Source organism: Aythya fuligula, chromosome 7, assembly GCF_009819795.1.
Source record: "Aythya fuligula isolate bAytFul2 chromosome 7, bAytFul2.pri, whole genome shotgun sequence".
Taxonomy (NCBI): domain Eukaryota; kingdom Metazoa; phylum Chordata; class Aves; order Anseriformes; family Anatidae; genus Aythya; species Aythya fuligula.
The window spans coordinates 24,057,845-24,077,633 of NC_045565.1; the positions used below are offsets into that span (position 1 = coordinate 24,057,845).

The 19,789-nt window shown below is 54.5% G+C and overlaps 1 protein-coding gene across 1 annotated transcript; it reads right to left on the reverse strand.

The window, feature by feature from the left end:
* Positions 1-13,445: 13,445 nt before the first annotated feature.
* Positions 13,446-19,378, reverse strand: TLX1 (T cell leukemia homeobox 1). Its single transcript, XM_032190890.1, has 3 exons — positions 18,910-19,378; positions 17,103-17,304; positions 13,446-13,668 (listed from the first exon to the last, which is right to left on the reverse strand). Exons 1-3 carry the CDS (start codon positions 19,376-19,378, stop codon positions 13,446-13,448), a joined length of 894 nt encoding a protein of 297 aa, XP_032046781.1.
* Between the last annotated feature and the right edge of the window lie 411 nt (positions 19,379-19,789).

Consider the following 19,789-nt stretch of genomic DNA (forward strand, 5'->3'; position numbering starts at 1 on the left):
CAGGCTCAGTGCCATGACCACTGCCCTGGGGAGCCCGTCCCAGTGCCCGACCACCCTCTTGGTGACAAATATTTTCCTAACACCCAGCCTGACCCTTTCCTATCACAGCTCCAAGGATATGCCACCCCCCATCCCTGTACCAGAACGTGAAGAAGCAGGATGCTCCCCCCATTAACTAAGCCTGGAGGGTGAGCCCCTTCCCCTGGTCCATGGTGGTTTCCAAGTGGATTTCTCCTAAAATCTAAGTGACCCCAGTGCCACAGATATCAGGGGTGGGAGAGGAGGTCAGAGCCAGGCACGGGGTTATGCAGGACATGAACACACTGAGAAACAGTGGGGCAGCAGGGAAGTGAAGGGCGGCTCCTCCAAGATGGTCCTGTGTGCACACCATGCACACCTCCCTCTCCCAGAGTTAAATATCTTCTTGAATTTCAGCCAAAATGTGACTAGAGAGGTGACAATTGCAGGAAATTCAGCCCCCAAACATTTTAAACCCCACCACCCCATGAAGCAGAGCTTACAAGCACTTCCTGGCGCGTGCACTGCTGCTTTCGCAGCAGGGTCACCACTGGCAGAGACTTTCCTGCCTCTCTCTGTGCCCCCAGAGATGGGAGGATGGCAAGGTCACCATGCCATCTGACAGCACATCACACCTGGAGGAAGCCCTGTGACTCAGGAAAATAACTTTCTACGTGGAGGATGGTCAAACACTGGAGCAGGGATCAGACTTTGAGGTCTCCATCCCTGGGGATGCTCAAAGGTTGACTGAACTGAGCGACCTGACCCAGCACCCGTGATCCCTGCTCAGAGGGAGGGCTGATCCTGAAGGGGCATCCTGAAGTCACTCCGACCTGAATTACGCTATGACTTGGTGGTATAACCAAACCTCTGGCTGCTCCCCTACCCCCCTCATCCAGCACAATAAACCTAAATAAAGCAACCAAGCTACTTCTAAGCCCACCAGCACAAGCAGCAGTATAATGCCAGTGTCACGCACCCTGTAATCAGTTTCTATTTCTCATTTCTTAAAAACATATTATTTTATGATCCACTAATGCTTTCCCCGAATAATCCCATTTGTTCTTCACCTAATTCAACCGTAGCCCTTAATTGTTTGATACTAATAGCTTTCATTTCTCTCACTTCCTTCTCTTTTTCTTTGCCCTGCAGGAGAAATCAGCTGCAACACCCACGAGCAAGGTTACAAAACAGCTTCTGCCTTCATTCCTCATGCCCTGCCCATCCCAGTGTGCAGAAACCATGGCCAAGGGGGGAGGGAATTCACCCTGTTAGATCCGTGAACATTTTATTTCGATGATCCATTTCATGTCAAGGTTAGTCAGCACTAAGGGATACCCAGGTCCTTGTTTCCTCAAGCCTTGGCTGGCACCCAAGGCAGGAGTCTCCCTTCAGAGCAACAACGCTCAAAATGTCTATTTCTTAGATAGAGACCCAAAAAGCGAGTAGCAGACAGCAGCCCAGGAGGTGGTGGAGCTCACCCCCTACACCTGCCATCCTTCCCCATCTGCAATTAATTAAATATATATATATCTGACGGTCTGATTTAGATGGAGTACTCCACAGGTCTGCTAACTGTTTTCCCATTAGTCCTCGCTTTCAAGAGCAGAGCTGGATTTTAGTTGGAACAGCCGTGAAGTCTGCCAGGGAGAAGAGGAGTGGGGTGGTGGCAGCAGAGCAGTGTGGAGTGGTGCTGGGTGGATGGGTGCTGGTTCCTTGGGCTGCAGGAAGATGTCCCAGGGAAGTTATTGCATCCCAGGGAAGTTATTAGGAAAGGCAGGAGCTGCTTCTCAGCTGCCTTTCACTGCTGCTGCAGGTACAGGCTCTGCACATCACTTCTGCCTGTTTGGCAGCGAGAGAGAAGCAGCAGAGGGGCTGTGACGGGGAAGGATGGATGCTTGCTGCCCCAGGGATCTTCCTGTTTGGTTTTGGTGGATTAACCCTAAAATCAGCCGGTTCCAGTTGAGAGGAAGAGCAGAAAGTTTTGAAAAACCGTCTTAACGCAAATCTCCTTTCTCCTTTTCCTTAAAGCTAAGAAGCTGCCTGCCCTAACCAGGGCAGGTGGAGAAAGGTTTCTAAGAACAGGAGACAAAAAAAGTCTGTCAGGAGAGGATTAGCTGGAGCAGAGCCTGCCTCCGAGCAAGACAGCGGGCGAGGCCGACCTTGCAAAGCCTGTCTGGGCTATTTTCTAGAGGAAGGTTGCAGAGCTGCGTTAGGAGAGGAAATTCAGTTTGCCCTGACGCCTGCTGCCGCTCACACAGCGATGCTGCTCCCCCCTGCCACCACCTCAGGCCCTGAGCCCCCCTGGCTGCTTGGAGACCCCTTGGTTCCCCCTGAGCCCCCCCTGAGCACAAGCGAGCCACAGGGCTCCTTCTCCTCCTGCTCATGGTGGGAGCGCGGCCTTTGCTCTGTGGCCTACTGGGAAGTGTAGTTCGGTGCCTGCAAGGCCATTTCAGGGAGGCCTGGGAAGTTTGGGGGACAAAATTGGGATGGTTCCTCGAGCCCCTTTGCTGCGTGCATCATTTAAACGTATCGGTTTTGTGACCCCCCCAGTGGAACGAGGGTGGGGGCATGGCTGGAAACAGGGACCTGGCCCAGGTGCTCGGTGCTCACGTGCCCAGTGTCAGGGCCTGGTGGCATGGGGCTCACTCGGTTTTCGCCGGGGAAGGTCTCACACCAGCACCTCACATGCAGAAAGAGGGCTGAGCACGGCACTGAGAGCCCTGCAGGCCAGCCTCCATGAGGGAGAGAAAGGTTTGGGGCTCACACAGCTCGGAGACGCACAAAAAGCTTCGTGATGAGGAAAGCAAGAACCTCCCAGCCAGCCGTGGGTGCTGGATGTGACCCAAACTCAGCAAATTCCCCAGGGTCTGGCAGAAAATGAGCCAGTTTTGCACACTTTGAGGTCTAGGGCACATTCTGAACATGAGTAAGGCTGGGTTTGGGGGTGCTTCATCCCAAAGGGCAACTCCGAATTGTCTGCATTTCTTCCCTTTTTCTTTTTCTTTTTTTTTTTTTTTTTTTTTTTCCACCAAAGTTTTCTTTCTTTCACTAAGGAGATGTGAGCTGCATCCAGACTGCACCTCCCCATTTTCCTCCTCAAAATAATAATAGCCTCATTTGCTAAAGGCACTATTAGGGTATTAAGTGAAAATGAATTAAGTTTAATTCAATTGTTATTTTAGGAGCTTTGCCTCGTCAGGGTTTTGCAGAGCTTCATTCTTCCACTCGCTGGAGACCGGCTTTAACACGCCCCTGCTGAGTTGTTGCTGCAAGCCACAAACCCATCACGCTGGGAGTTTTACTTAATGCTAAGGGTTGGATTTTATTTTGCTTAATGTCAGAGTCTGCCTGCCACACTGCTGGGGGAGAGGAGGGAGCCATAGACCGGTTAGCTCGAGTCCATCATGATGGGCTTAAAAATGCAAGTGGCTGTCGGGCTGGCCATGGCTTAGGCAAAATTTGAGCACTTGTTTCCACCACGTCACTGTCTCCCTGTTCTGGGGAGGTTTTACCACGTCCTGCATCTGTTCTCATCACCAGCTCAGCCTGGATCTTCTCCCTCTGCAGCAGCACGGCCTTGAGGAGAGGGCTGCTGGGGGGAAATTCCTCCTGGAGAGAGCCCTGGGCTCACAGTGGGGACACAGGCTGGGATGTTCACTGATGGTTTCCAGCAGCAGAAATGCCAACAAACCCCTTGGGGATCACCAGGATCTGCCCTGGTCAGGAGCTATGCCCAGCTCTACCAGGCCAAAGAGAAAATTTGAGAGAGGGGAAGGAGGAGAAAAAGTAGTTGCAGAGGGACATGGCCTTCCTTGGGATGCATGGCCATGCCTTTGCAGGCTACTGGATGCTCATAAACCTATGGGCTTGGCTAGTGCATTTGGAGAAAATTCACATTGCTGCACAGAGCAGGGAGATAAGGGAGAACGTGACCCAGCAGGGTGAGAAGAAGAGGGGCTCACATCCCCCCCCAAAGCCATCAAAAGCCCATTTCAGACAAGCCATTGGCTCCCCATAACTTGCAGATTTGAGCCAAGACAGCCACAATATCCATCCGGCAGTCCCCCACCAGTTTCACAGTTCCTACAGCAGAGGGAGAAGAAAGGACAAGACCCCAAAGATAAATGCCCACCCTCGGTGCTGGGACAATTCGGGGCCAGGAGGAAGCAGCATGGGGAGCAGGGCTCTCTCAGCCCCTAACCTTGCTCAGAGCCAGCGCCTAGGATTTATGGAAGGAAAGCTTGGCAGTGACCTCTGCTCCGCTCCAGCTCTGAGCGTGGACTCGGATGGCATTACAGCGTGATGTACGGCCAGCGGCTCTGCCGGGCAGTCTCTTGTGAGCGATGGCTTGCGATATTTCTGGAGTTTATACCTAGCTCTCCAGCTCGACGGGCTCTCTGGATATGATTTGTGCTGTATGTAGCTCTATAAATATTGAGCTCAGAGCATTATATATGGCGACAGCCCTACAGCACTCCGGGTGATATATCCCCGCGTTTGCAGTTGTAGGCGAATAATTTTAGTTTGAGTGGTGTGGCAATGAGAACAAGGAGGAAGTAAAATAAAAGGGTAATTCAAGACCAAGCGGACAGCAGGGAGCGTGCGTGAGATTCAGCTTATCATTCAAAGCCAAGCCTTTCCCACCAAATCATTCAGGAAATTGATGGCCGGAGTCATTTCCCAAATTAGTTACCTTATCCCTGTGTGCTGCTGTCTGCAAAACAAAGAGATGGCACCGAGCCCCCCCGCCCTGGGCTTTTGAGGCAGAAGAGGAGAGGCACAGTATGAGGACGGGGAGGAGCAGAGGATGGGGCTGGCAGGGGACATGGGGTGAACTGGGCTGTTACCAGCAGCCTCTTGCCACCTGATCCCATGGGAAGATGCAGCAGCATCACGTCAACAACCCCTTCTGGCAAGCAGCTCACAGGCCACCATGTAGATTTGGGGACAAGGGCATGCTCCTGGGTACTGCCTAACCCACCCCATGTTGCTGCAGCCCAGGTGCCGCTTCTCCCCCATCAGCCCCATTTCTCCCTCCAGCCAGGAGATGAGCAAAGGGGCACCAGAGATTTCAGAGGGTCCTTGGGGCCACCCCCCGAGCAGGATGCTGGAATGGCCAAATGCCCATCTCCAGGGGAAAGTGGAGGGCAGATTCATGCCATGCCCAGCTCCCTGTGATGCTCTGAGGTATGCAGCTGCTGGTGTCCATGCGGGGCTGGCAGGCTCACCCACCTCAGCTCAGACTGGGCAAGTGAATCATTTCCATCCTGGCGTCAGCTCAGCACTTTCACAGAAAGGGCATTTACGTCTGTGGGTGCTGAGGGCACGGCCAGGTGAATCATCGCTGTCCCTTAGAGAGAAGTCCAAGGCAGAGCCTGTAATTAATCATTAATTGTGAAATAGGTGAGTGAACAAGCTCCCAAAGAATGTGATTACAAGGAGGAGAAGGAAAAGGACGTGATGGACTGAGGCCAGCACGCTCTGCAACAACCACCAGTCTGTACTGGTGTGCTTCCTGGTGCCTCATTCACAGGACCCACGCAAGCACCCACCCAGCACCACACAAGGGCAGAGTCTGACCGGAGCACCCAGTGGTGCAGGAAGCAGGAGAGAGCACTTAAAAGGATCCGTTGTGGTTTGCTCTGGTTCTGCAGAGAAATGGAAGGTTAAAGGAGAGTAAGAGCTCTGCAGCACCATGTCAGGGCAAGGGCTGCAGTTATTTGCGATGGCAGCTATTGCAGGCACAAAGGATGCACAAATTGATCCAATCCCTTCCTCCAGGAAAGATTTAAGCTACATGGGAAAAAATAGTTCCAGTGGAAACTGCTTCTTTAACCTTGAAAAGACAAAAGGTTCAGTGAGACAAAATCTGGGGCTGAAGTTGCAGTAATTAACATGGCAGAAGCCTTGTAGGGCTGGGATGGAGCAACAGGTTCCCCATGCCTGCACTGCTAGTATTACCCTGAGTGTCTGTAGAAGCCACCCCTTAGCTGGCCCAACTGGCTCCCACTGCCCCTGCATGCTCACCTGGCCCCTAAAATGGCCCTTTTCATCCCAAAATTGAGGAAGGGGCTTTGTGGGGCAACGCCTGCAGGGCTACCTATGGGGGACGTGGTGGCAGGCATGAATCCTACCTGCAGGTCCTGCGAGCCCCAGCTACCAACATGCAATCACAGGAACCTGCTGCCTCCAAGACGGCTGAATTTGGCCAAAATTGGGCCAGAGGAGATGAAAAAAAATATTAGGTGAAGATGACAGACACACACAGACTCACCTCAAAAGCCTTGCTTTTTCTGGAAACCAGGCTGAGAAGAGGAAACAAAGAAGAGAAACTTCACAGCTGGTAGAGCATCCAGGGGATGTTGTTCCCAAATTTCAGCACATCGTTTTAGCTCACATTTTGGCCTCTGCCCTCTGGGCACCATTTCACTACTAAATGCACCGTGGAATAAACACCAAGCGATGGCGGAGCACAAATAATCCCTTTTCAGAGAGAATTACTTTTCTGGCGAATTCTGGGGAATAAATGCAGCTTTAAAAAGCAATAACTGGTTAAACAGATACTCGCACACAAGCAGACCCCATTAAAGTCATTTGATACGAGCCAGGGAAAACCACCTCTAAATCACATAATTATTTTAAGAGACGAAGGCGCATTTGTTTAAACCGGTCCGAATCACTTTTGGGGAGGGAGGAGAGAGGGGGCTCGCCTCTGCACCATGAAATGCTTTGATTCCCTGCAGCTCAAAGCCCAGGCTCCTATTTTAACAGCACTAAACATATAAATAGGTGATAATAAAACCCAGGTGATTTCCTCCAGCCTTATTGACTTCCTGCGCCGCGAATAAAAAAAATAAACAAGGAAGGGACGAGTTCCTTTTTAAATTATTTTTATTTATCTCTCGGGTTTCTATTTCTCCCTCCTGGTAGGAAGGAGCTGCTGGGTGCAATGCACCCCCACAAGCAGCAGCCGAGCTCCCTGCAGCCCCTAGAGGGAGCCCGGCCCCCGCGTTTGGCTGCTGTTTGGGGTCCTTAAAATAAAGGGGAATGGTGGGGGGCTCTCTGGGATTAAATATTGGGGCACAAGGGAGGAAGGATGCTGGGCTCAGAGCCGTGCAAGGCAGCACCTGCAGCACTGCCAGGTGATAGCCCCCATCCCTGCCACCCCACCACTTGTAGGGAGGGGAGCTCTGCTCCCCCCATCCCACCATTTGGGTACTTTTAGGGATTTTTCTGAGAAGGGGAGCGAGGGCTGGAGCCAAGACTTACCTCCTGTGGTGCTGCTGGCAAGGAGAGAGGAGCTGACTACCTGGTGCAGATGTTCAGCAGCACAGCACCCTAATTTTTGGCAGCATCTGCAGCCATGCGAGCTCTCAGGATTCACTTTCCTGTGGATGAGGTTGCCGGTGTGGCTCTTCTTCTCTGGCTTTCCCCTGCTGTGCTCGTGGCATAAATACCAAAGCTTGGCACAGCACACAGCACAACTCCGCTCTGGGGGACGTGTGTCCTGTGGTGTCCAGGGGTTTGGGCTGTGTGGGGACAGCCATGGGCCCACAGACATGTCCCAGGGAGCACATCGTGCCCTGCACATCACCTCCTGTTTCAGGAGAGGGGTTCTCAGCCACAGCTTGGTTCAGACCCACCAAGACAGCCGATAAGGTCTCAACGTTTGCTTTCGCTTCATCCTGAAAGGCAAACTGGGGCTCTGCAGGCATCTCCAGGAGGATGGGAGGCAGTGGGGAGCCCCCTCACCTGGGTGGGCTCACATCCCCGGGTCGGGGATGCCGTGCCTGACACCACAGAGGCCTGACCACAGCTTGGAGCACAGGAGATCACTCGCTGACAGTGACCCCGAGCACGATTCACATCCAGCAGTGCCCAGAGTGCCCAGCCCTGGCCTTGCACCCGCTGACCATCAGCATCACAAAGCAAGGATCCTTTACCTGAAATCCTGAAGAGGAAGAGTCAGGGCAGCCCTAGGGCCGCACATCAGCATCAGGCCGGGGTCAGCAAATATCGGCCTCCCAGCAACGCCGCTGCCTCTTGCTGGCAGTGAAAGTCCCTGGGAAATGGAGCTGCTCTCCGTGTTTTCCCCTATCCCGCCCCTTGTGCTGCTTTCCAACTGAAGTTTAAAAAAAAGTAGATATTGATTGATTTTTTGTAATCACTAGTTTGTTATTTTTAGGCTACTGCTGTCTAAGAGACAGACAGCTAACCGCAGCTTCCCCATGACGAGCGCGTTCACATTCTTTGGAGAAAAGGAGAAAATCAGTTTTCTCAAGCCTCTCTTCTTCCTACTCAAAAATCTAGCTCGGGGACACCCCATCTCACTCTCAGCAGTTTGTTTTTACTCCAAAAGCACAAACTCCCAGCCCTGACAGACAGATCTCTTCCTCTCGGCATGAAGCCCCACCGAGCCAAGGGCCCGCGGGTTTGGATAGAAATTCGGCTGGTGCCCCCCACCTTCCTCCAGTTACCACAGCCAGAAATCAGTTTTCAGACTGGGAAAATGTAGATTTTTTTTTTTTTTGTGCCTTTGGGAAAAAAAATCTCTTTGAATATAGTTTTGAGTTGGACTTAAATTTATGTAAAGGCTGATTTTAAAATTACCAATGTAAGAAAACGTTTCTGAGCAATGGACACGAGCAGGGGCAAAGAAACTACGTCCTAATCTTGGGTGAGCACTGTTATATCAAACTAAAAGTTTCCTAACGTAACTAAGGCCAAAAATAACAAACAATAATAGCAGAAGTAACAATAATTATAATAAAACCAAAGTCCCAGCTAGTTTAACAAATAAAAGTTCTGCAGAAACGGAGACAATCTGGAAGATCCGACTCCAGCAGAAACTTGTGATAATCCGCTGCTTTATGTACTTTTTTCTTTGCTTACTATCCACTAAAAAATGTTTTCAAAAAATCTAGCTTTCATCCCCAAATCAAGATCCTTTCATTTATAAAATCTCAAACCGGGATACTCCGATAATCTCAAGTCTTACTTCACAAGAGTTTTCTCAAACGGGCGCTGGTGGAAGCTCGTCGTCGCACAAAGAAATCGGCGTCGCTCCACTGGCATTTTTCTGGCAGAAAGCAAAAAAGATTAATTTAAGGAGTTCCAGCTGTCCCAGTGCACCAGACAGGACTGGCTTTTTCGTGTAACCCAAACAACGTTCCACAAAACAGTTCTGGGTTTTGCCAGTGAACTTGATTTCCCTATGGGACCATGCACCCTACCGTGAGCTCCCATAGCCGTCCCACTGAGCTCCAAGCACTGATTTTAAGCCCCACGGGGCACAAATTAATTACGAGCACATCCAAATTGATAGCAGAAGAAGCAGCAAGATCTGGTTGCTGATGAGGGGTGTTACAAAAATACCTATTCACAGTCCCAATGAGGTCGGTAAAATGATCTCGTGCATGGCAGGAGCAGAGTTTCTCTTTACTATTAATCACAGCAAGTTATATCAGAGATTACACACACTTGCCTGCTCTTCCTGCCACAGCTGCCAGGTACAGGTGACCCTCATAGTCATTGCCAGACAGCATCAGACCAAGAAAAACCCACAGACAGGACAGGGGAGCCCAAGGGAGGCTGCACACCCCCTTGTACTGTGCCCATGTTGGTGCTAGCACAGAAGCGCACTCACCGCCGTGTGCCTGGGGGCACAGCCCCGGACAAAGCCCCCCCCCCTAGCCCTCACCCATGGCCAGTTCCTGGCAGATATGAGACAGCTGATCCTCGTTTGGATGACTCGCCTGCTTAGCTAATTGGTTCGATGGGGGCCAGACCTCTCCTCCCTCATGCCCACAGAGCTGGGACCAAGCCCAGACAACCGCAGCACGTCCAGCTGGGCTTCGTCTCCTCCAGCTCCGCACAGATGTTCGGTATTCCTCTTGCTCCTGCACGGCTAGCATCCCCCCTCATCCCCAAATTTTGCCTTTGGAAGCTCAGCACCTCTGCAGCTGAGCCAACACAACCCATTGCTCTCGGTCACCCACGGCCACCCGGCGATGTCTCTGGGTGCTCTGTGTTGCACCCCAGCTTTCCCCTCCAACAAAAGTTGTCCCTACCTGGCTTTGCACCTCCTCGAGACGGGCAGGCGAATGCTGGAAAAACCTCTTGCACCACCTCTGGTTTCACGTTTGGGCTTTGCTACGTTTTGAGATACGCGGAAGTGGGAAATGCCTTTCAATGCTTCGCAGTGCATTTGTGGTCCTGTTCCCAACCAGGCACAATACGAGAAGTGAAATCAGCCTTCAGTGTGGTATGGATGGCCCCAGGATATGTCTGAGGTGATGTCAGTCCACAAAACGTATAATTATATGTCACCATTTCGTGTCATTGCTTATTGATTTAATTCCATCATATTTCAGGCAACTTTCATTGTCTGGGTACAGTTCATCATGTTAATAACTGGAAGCATGTATGCAGATAGCAAAAAAAAAAACCCTCCTGCGACTAAACCAATTCTAAAAACGAATCCAGGAGAAATATTTGAACAGAAACCCCTTCCAGCAGCAATTGTTCCAAGAACAAGAAAGACCGGACGAGAATTTTTCTGGTTCCAACACTACCTATATTGTCGTTGCATATCGAGATTTCTTTTTTTCTTTTTTGGTCTTTTTTTTTTTTTAAACAGGAAAGATTGATAAGAAAAGGAGGAAGTCAACAGTTTTTAGAACAAGGTGTAGCTAAAGATTGTATTTAAACACATGCCCTCGGGTGTGCATTGTCATACGTTCGACTTCGCCGGGAAACATTTTGGAATATGAAATGAATAATGTGGATATTATAAAATGGTTGTCTCGGAATTAAATTGTAAGATATTGATGTGTCATAATAATAAAATAGAAAACACTTTTAATATCAGCGGTGAGCACCGTGATCCCTTCTTTATTTATTTTGTGGTTGGTGTTTTTTTTTTTTCCTGCACAAAAACCTTGGAAAGGAAAGCGAGCAGAGCCACACGCTGTGAGCCATCCCAGCCCTGCACACGGCGATGCCTCCGCAAGGATTAAGCACTAAGCACAGCATTCTCTTTGCAGCCAAAGTTGGGCACATATTAAATAAGTAGCTTAATCAGCTCTTAAAAATCTGTCTGTGGTACGAAACAGAATTCAAACAAAAGACCTCTGTCAAAGTTATCTTGGAAAAAAAAAATACAAGCTATGTTATTTATCTTTTTTTTTTTTTTTTTTTTTTTTTGTAAGCAGGTATCTTTGTAAAGATATCCCCAGAAATTTGTGGTCTGTGTATTTTACTTATTTTCCCATGTTTTCTCTTGTTTTTTGTTTGTTTTTGGCTTCTTGTCTCTCCACCTCTGCAGATGTTTCTCTGCGTTCACTTGCATGTTGGACTGAAGGATGGGTAGGAAAATCCTGAAGCACCATAAATTTGGAGCCCAACTCCACAATAATTGATTTTGAAATAATAATAATAATTATAATAAATAGCTTATACCTACACTCACCTAACAATCTCCAGAGGAGCTTTCTCCGAGGACTGAGTTTGGGTCCAGCAGCAGCTGGGGCTGTTTTATTGTGCACCCCACAAGACCAAGAGCAAGAGCTGGGGGCTGGCCGAGCTTGCAGCCCCCTCCTCGCACATCCTCTGCCCGGCAGTTCCCAGCACCGAAGGAAATGCCAGGCTGAAGGCAAGGCCACATCCCTGGCCATGAGCCTGGGAGCATCCCCTGAGGAAACCAGGGAGAATTTTTCCCCCGGTGGGGTTTTCTTCTGCCTGGCTAGGGACAGTGCCCCAGAATAAAGCTGAGCACAGACAAAAAAAATAGTCCCAAAAATAATCCCCTGCTAGGCTGTGTCTAAAATGTTGGAGATTCCTTTATCCTCAGCCCCACTTCGGCACAAAATCCTGGACACCAACACCGAGGCGAGCACCGTGGGTCCCGCTCAGGGAATTTCCCCACGCGTGCAGGAGGCGCACCCAGGGATGGGATCAAACCAGGTGCTGCTCGGAGCCTGAAAACGGCTCCAGGACGAGGGATTAAAATACACCCTGTTATCTCCAGAGCTTCCCGAGCCGAGGGGACTTGAGCAAAGTCAGAAGGAAATGCTAATGCTATTTTCATCCTAAACAAATAGAGGAGGCTGCAGCGCTCGCTCCGATCTGCTGTCTCCTCTCGGGGAGCTAATAGGCAGGGAAGAGCAAGGCATGAAATGATTTATTCAGTACCCTGGAGATTATTTTTTTTTTATTTTCCTTTTCGTTTCCACATAAATTACACAAGCACTTTATAAAATGAATACACGTAAAACACCGTAGAAGTGCATAACTTAAAAACAAACGAACAAACAAACGAATGCCTTTTAAAATCTCGCTGAAAATAGGATTTCTGATCGCTTGTTTGTGCTAGCTGTTTAAATTGGCAGTGCTGTTTTAGATTATAAGTAACCAAAAAATATATACTGTATATATATATATCTATATATTCCTGGCCTTTGCTATAGGAAGTGCTTTGTTTAATTGTGTCTCATTCCCTCAGTTAAAGAAACAACGAAGTCGGGAGTGAAATCGAATCGATTTTTGCCCTCGCGAACTGCCTCATCAAGGAAAACAGGGAAAACGAAACACCGGACAGCATTTTGCAAATGATATGGAAATAAACCCATCGAAAGAAACCGCGTTACCCCTGCCAACTGCCACCGAGGTCTTCTCGTTATTAAAACGCAGGCTGATCGGCGCCGAGTCCGTGGCAGCCGGGGACAGTTTGGGCTCTTCCTGCGATTGAGCTATCACATTTACCGTCCTCAGGAGTCTGTCAGTTCCTTGGCTTATTCCCCCCTCGCACGAAAAAATTAATGAAAAAGGGGAGGAGACACGGCTAGGTGAGATCCGAAGGGTTCGCATCTGTCGCCAGCAGAAATTGCTGCCGGGAGGAGAAAAATAAAATAAAATAATAAAAATAAAATCAAAAAGCCGGGTTGTTTCCTCCATTTGTTGCATCCCCAAACGTCTCCAGCGCGAACGGCCCGGCACAACGCCTGGCTGCAGGAACACGCTTCCCAGGGAGCCTCGTCCTTTTGTCTCGATCAGTCCGAAGGGTGTCTGTGTGTATATATATATGGGATTTATATATATACATAGGGACCTATAGGGGTGCCCCAAGCCCTGCAGAACCCAGAGGAAGTTTCCCCCAGCTGGGCGCTCGCCCGCGGCCGCGTCTGTCAGGGCTCGGCTTTTGTCTGGCGGCGCGTCAGGAAGTTCGTGGTCGGCACCGGAGACTTTGGGAAGAACAAAAGGGTTGGGGGGAGGCGAGACGACACCGCTGCTCCGGCAGCCCCACGGGCGGGGAGAGTTTTTGGGGTGGTTTTCCCCTCCTGCCAGTCCTCGCCATTTGCTCCGTGGGACGCACGTGCGGCCGGAGGCGGCGGCGACAAAAGGGGGACGCCGAAGGTGCCGAGCCTTTACTCGCAGGCGGAGGCGACGGTGGTGACGCTGGTGATCTTGGTGGAGTCGTCGGACCAGGGCTGGAGGTTCTGCAGGGCGAAGAGAGAGGAGTTGTGGACGCAGATGGGGTCGGCTTGGATGGGCTGGTTGATGGTTTTTTGGAAGGCCTCCTGCTGCAGCTGCATGAGGATGCGGTTCGCTTGCTGCCGCTCGGCCTCCCGCTCCTCCGCCGTCTGCCTCCTAGGAGAGAGGCAGCCATCAGGGGGGCCGGGGGGAGGGAAAAAAATTGGGTCAGGGCTGGGGACACGGCCACAAACCGGTCCCATGGCCCCTGCGTGTACTGTTGGTGTCCCCCATGCACTAGGGGTTGAGGCCGTCTTGGTGGCCCCAAGGAAAATTGCTCCCATCTCAGCAGGAAAAGGCACCAAGCCCAGGGTCACAGCCCCTGCTCCCCTCCTTTTTCTGCCCCAAACACCCAAAAAGGGTCAAGATGGGGCTGCAAAGGTTGCGATTCCCTGCGAGGCAGCAGCTGGGCAGGATGCCCCGGAGAGAAACATGGGGCAGGGAGTGGGGCCATGGGGATGGGCTCGGGCAAAAGGTGGCCAAGTGGCAGTGCCAGGTGGCCAGAGGCAAGTAGCATCACCCTGGGGCCGTGCCAGCCCCCTCCCCATGCCCCAAGCAGCCCTCTCCTCTGCTGGACCCCAGCCAGCTGGAGGGAGATGAAGGCAACGAGACACCCGTGGCGGGCAGGGCAAAACTCACACACGGTACGAGTGGTAAAATGCAGGATAAACACTTAGGAAACGCGTTTTCAGCGGCGAGAACAATCAAAGGGCCAGAATTCGCTGTCTGGGCAGGGCGGAGGAGGAAATTTTTAAGAACAGGTTGGACACGCGTCTGTCTGGAATGACAGAGGCAGAGCCCAACCCGCCGGGGGGGGATTAGGGGCCGGCGGAGGTCCCAGCCACCTCCGCCAGGGTCCAAGCCCCGGATTGCCTGGGAGGAGGGGATGGGAGAGGAATGGCCTGAATGTGCTTAAATCCACAACGAAAATCCCACCTCCCCTCTCCTCGACGGCGGGTCGGCCCGGAGGCTGCAGCCCGTGGTCACCTCGGCTCTGACCGGGAGCATCCCTGGCACCAGGAGCACCCCTCCCTCACCCCCAGCCCATGCTCCCCTGGCAGTTCCAGCAGATCAATGATGAGGGAAAAGGCAGTTTTTTAATTTAGCAGCCCGTGGGGGACAAGAGACATCTCGTCTTCTTCCTCCACGGAGATTTTCAGCGGCAGCTCTGTGCAACGAGGGAGCAGGGCTGGGGTCCCGGCGAGGGCTGCGTGGGGCCGGGGCTGCAGACACCAGGCGTGCGCTGGGAGCAGGCAGCTCGGGGCTCGGTCCCTGCTCTCATCACGGTGTCAGCATCTCACCGTGTCAGACATCCCGGGGAGAGGGGGCTCGCAGCAGCGGCTCGGTCCCTGCCGCCATGAATATTTCATGGCTCCCCGCACAATGAAGAGATGCTCCCGGGAGGAGCGAGGGGGAGAGCCCCATGTCCAGGGGGCTGCCAGCACCTGGCCGGGGTGCTCGTGCTTTTTGCCTCAGGCTGGGGTTTGCAGTTCGAATCTGCTCGGTCAGAGGGAGGAATTAAACCTCGATGCCTCTCAATTGAGCCCCCAAACCCAGGGAGGGGACAACGCAGCCACCTCAATCCCATGGATGCACCCGGCAAAGGGGCTCCATGCAGAAGCACGACTCTCCCCCCAGCTTCCCCTCAGCTCACATTTTTTTAAGCACTTCAATCCTTCAAAAGCCTTAAAGCAACTCTCCTTTCTTAAATATCCCTGGCTGCCTGCACCCCCTGCTCACTCCTGCCAGCACCCAGAGCTCACCCAGCCCCGGGGGGCTGCACGGGGTGTGCTGAAGGCCATGCACCCACGTCCTCTGCTGCAACACCCGATGTCCACAGGCACAAAGGAGCAGAGCTTCCACACCCCTGTCCCTCTGGGCCGGTGGGGATTCTCCCATGTCTCCTACTACGGCTGAGGTCAGGCTGCAGACCTTCCCTTAGACAGAACCAGTCATTTATTTCTCTTCACCCAGCTATTATTTTTTTTCGTGTGTGTGTCAGGCACATGAATAGGTTTGTATCCTCTGCTCCTCTGCCAAAGGGGGCTGAACTTAGCCAACAGACGCAAGGAGTATTGACAGACAGAAGGAGAGGCAGCCAAGCCGCATTTGCCTCACTTCCTTAGGAAACCAGGTTAGAAGACACGGCTGACCCTGCTGTGCAGGCCGCGGCAGGATTGTTCCTCCTCCTCCAGGACTTTGCTCCTGGCTCACAGAAATCCCTCCAGCCCGAGACTTCCTGGCTCTTGGGGAGCTCCACGGCTCCCTGGGCACTTTAGGGAAGGACTCGCTGCAGGGGGGCTCACCCACACCCTGGGTTTCAGCTTCCTTGGACTCCATTCCTCATCCAACCCCGGGCTATTGCTGCCCCACACAGCCCATGGGGAAACCCGTTTCCCCCCCACATTGGAGAAATTGTAGGGACGGCCAGGATTGAAGCCTGAACTTGCAAAATACCCAGGCTCGGCTTGGATTTCCCTCCGAGGGATTCAACTCTTTGTGCACAGAGCATCCGGCTGAGAAATGAGGGGGCACAGCCACGCTGCTGGGCCCCCTTTCCCCACCTGGATCCCCCTGCTTTGGCTGTGTGCACCTCATCCCAGCAGCTCACAAGGGGGAAAAGCAAAAGGTGCCTCCACCTCTGCCTGCTTGCACCCCAGCACCCAGCACAACAGCACCCCACGACCTGCCGGGGAGCTGCTGCTCCTCCCCAGCCTTGCAGCCTGCCTGTCCCCACCTGGGACAGGACAAGGGGTGCTCCGGGTGCCTCTCCGGGGACACCCCAGGGGAGCTGCAACGCGGGACAGAGGCTGGGAGCCTCCGCCAGAGCCCGGCCTCCTCCTCCTCTCCTGCCCGTGTTTACTGCCACGTCCAGGAGGAAAAAAAAAGCACTTTCACAAAGAGGTGCAGAAAGCTCCACAAGGATCAAAATTTGAGCTTTACACAGCTTTTATACAATATCCTGGTAAGCTGAGGTGCAGGATCCAGCTCAGGCCAGCTCTGCCCCAGTCCCATCCAACACAGGAGGGTCCTAAAGGGTCTCAGTGCGGCCACATACCTGCCGTAAAGCTGCAGCCACCGCTCCCCGACAGCCCCCCGAGGGCTCCCCGCCAGGCTGGGGTCCCACACACAGCACCCTGGGGGACACTGCACGTCCCCCCCGCCGTGCACGCACCCAGTGCACACTCACTGCGTGCCTGCTGCCCGCACAAGCTCCCATGTGCATGCACACACTTCCATACACACACACACACTTGCACGCACACCCTGAGCACACACACTCCAAATGCACACCACGTTCAGCGTGCACACACCCGGCTCGCACACGCACCCACATGCACAGTCACACAGAAGCACACGCACACCCTGCACGTGTGCACACCCACGGACGCACGGCCTACACACAAACACTCTCACAAAACCTGCACCCCAAGCACGCATCCGTACCCACGGGCACTGCGCGCACACACACGGTGCGTGCACAGGGGGATTTCCACACCCGTACGCGCACGAGGACCCCGCAGGGCACGGCCAGGCCCCCGGCCCCTCACCTCCACTTGGTGCGCCGGTTCTGGAACCAGGTCTTCACCTGGGCGTCCGTCATCTTCAGGGCCTTGGCCAGGGCAGCGCGCTCGGCCGAGGCCAGGTACTTCTGGCGGTGGAAGCGCTTCTCCAGCTCGCAGATCTGCAGGCGGGTGAAGGACGTGCGCGGCTTCTTCTTCTTGGGGGGCGTGCGGTTCTGGTAGGGGTGACCTATACGGCGTGTTACAGTGAAGGGTGAGAGGGCCACTGGGGGGGACACGGGAGGAGGGGATGAGAGGTAAAGAAGCAAGCAGCGACACATCAGCAGAGGGGATCCGGCTCCCGGGCGCTGGGCTGGGGGGGTTTTGGGACCCCCCCCTGCTGCACGGGTCGCGGTCCCGGTACCGAGCACCGCCCGTGCCGCCATCCCGGGCCTTCCCCGGGGCTGGAGAGCCCGGAGGTGGGCTGCGGGCACCCACCGGGCACGGCGGGGGAGGCGGCTCCTTGCTCGGCTTTGTCCCAGGAAAAAGGGTCGGGGCTTGAGGAGGGGGGGACGGGGCAAACCCGCAGCCCTAAAGCGTGGAGAAATCCGAAAAACCCCAAGCAAAAAAAAGGAAAGGGAGGGGGGGGGGGGCGCTTTAGGAAAGAAACGAAAAAGCGGGGACCAAGAGCGGCAGAGCGGGGGGGGCTTGACGAGGAGGGGGGCACGGCGCAGCGGGGTCCGGCCCGGTGCCTCCCGGCCCCCTGGTTCCGCGCCCCGTGTGAACGGGAACCGGGGGAAATTCGTTTCGGCGCGGCGGTCACCGCCGCCGCCCTCGGCCCGATCGTTTCGTAGCCGGGAAATAACTTCCCGGGCTGGAACCGGGACTCGCGTTTCGTTTTGGTTTGCTTTTCTTTTTACCCCACGAAAAAAAAATAAAATAAAATAAAAAGTATAAGAATTATAATTCGATAAAACCCGCGGTGGTTGCGAGCGCTGCCGGGCCGGGAAGGGCTGTAGGAAAATAAACCCGGCGGCTCCCGGGGACAATGTCCGTCTGTCCGTCCCCGGTGGAGCCAAGTCGGAACGGATCGAAATGAAACGGGAACTTGCCAAAACGAGGCCCGGGTCGGTCCCGAGATAAAGGAGCCGGGCCGGGCGCGGCGGGAGCGGGGAACGCGCTTTCCCCGTTACGATTTCGTTGTTTTGCTTTTTTTTTTTTTTTTTTTTTTCTCTCCATTTTCGTTATGGGAGCTTTGGCTTTGTTAGCACCGAAAGCCGAGCGCGGGTCCACCTGGAAAAGGCGGCGGCGGCGGCTTCGGAAAGCGGCTCCGAGCAGAGCCCGGCTCGGTTTGGGGTTGCCAAAAATCCGCTGTGGTTGGGGACAAGGCAGAGCCGCAGCGGGACAAGGGGACACACGGGACAGACCGACACGGGGCTGCCTGCCCGGGAGGGCCAAGGCCGGGGCCGCCGGGCTCCTCCCGTGCCGTGCCGGGCCGTGCCTCCTCCGCAGCTCCAGTGTTTTTTTTTAGGGGAAACTTGCTGCGCCCGGCTGGCGGGGACGCGGGGAGAGGGTGGCCGTACCCGGGGTTTGAGGAGTTTTCCGGCTTTCCCGGGAAATTGCAAAAAATAATAATAATTATTATAGTAATAGTAACAATAAGGTATTTAGGGGTGCCCCAACGCGCCCGATTTTCCACCCTTTCTTGCTCCTGGCCTGCTCCGGGACCCGCCGTCCCATGGCGGTGCGGGGCGCGCTCCCCGCCCGGGGCCGGCTCCGATTTTCCCCGGCGGGCACCGGCGATTTGGGGGAACGGGAGCAGGGAGGAGAGGGGGTTCCCGGCGTCCCGACTCACCTGTGAACCTGTCTTTTGTGTACCGCCTGTTGCTCTCCATCCAGGGGAAGGTGAGCCCGGTGAGGCTGTTGACGCCGTTCACCGGCGGCACGGCGGCGGAGAGGGGCTGGTGCACGCCGCCGGTAACGGGCCGGTGGGCCGGGACGCGGATCACCCCCCCGGCCGAGCTCAAGGTGTTGCCGTTCATGCTCACCGCCATGTTCACGTTATAGGAGCCGGGCAGGGCCCCCATGCTGCACGAGGTGCCGGTGTAAGCGCCGGCCGAGCCGCCGCCGGTCCCGTAGCCGCCGGTGACCGTGTTGTAGGCGCTGCCCACGATGCAGCCCAGGCCGTAATCCGCCGAGTCCTGCAGCCGCGGGTGCGAAACCATGCAGCTGCCCGGCTCCGACGTGTTGAGGATCTGGTCGATGCCGAAGCTGATGGGCTCGGCTTGCCCTTGGTGCAGGTGGTGAGCCCCTAAGTGCTCCATGCCGGCCCCCGCAGCCCGGCCGCGCTCCCGTCCCGCTTGCGGGGCCGCGCACAGCCCCCCCACGGCAGCCCGGCCCCGCACCGCCCGGCCACGGCCGCCGTGGGCTCAGCACCGGGCTCGGCTCCGCACCCACGGCACCGACACGCGGCGGAGCCACGCGTGACCGAGGCGCGCTCACGCCCTTAGGCTCTCAAGCCCATCGCGCCGCAGCCGCGCGCCCCGGGACACCGCGACAGAGCCACCCCTCGCGACAGAACCACGCGCGACAGAGCCATGCGAGGTCGGGACACGCGTGCTGCGCACCCCCACGCCGCTCCCGGCCGCCTCGCTCAGCCCCGAGCCACGACCGCGGCGAGCTCAGCGGGGTCCCCAACCCCACAACGCCCCCAACCCCCAAATCCCCCCGGCCCT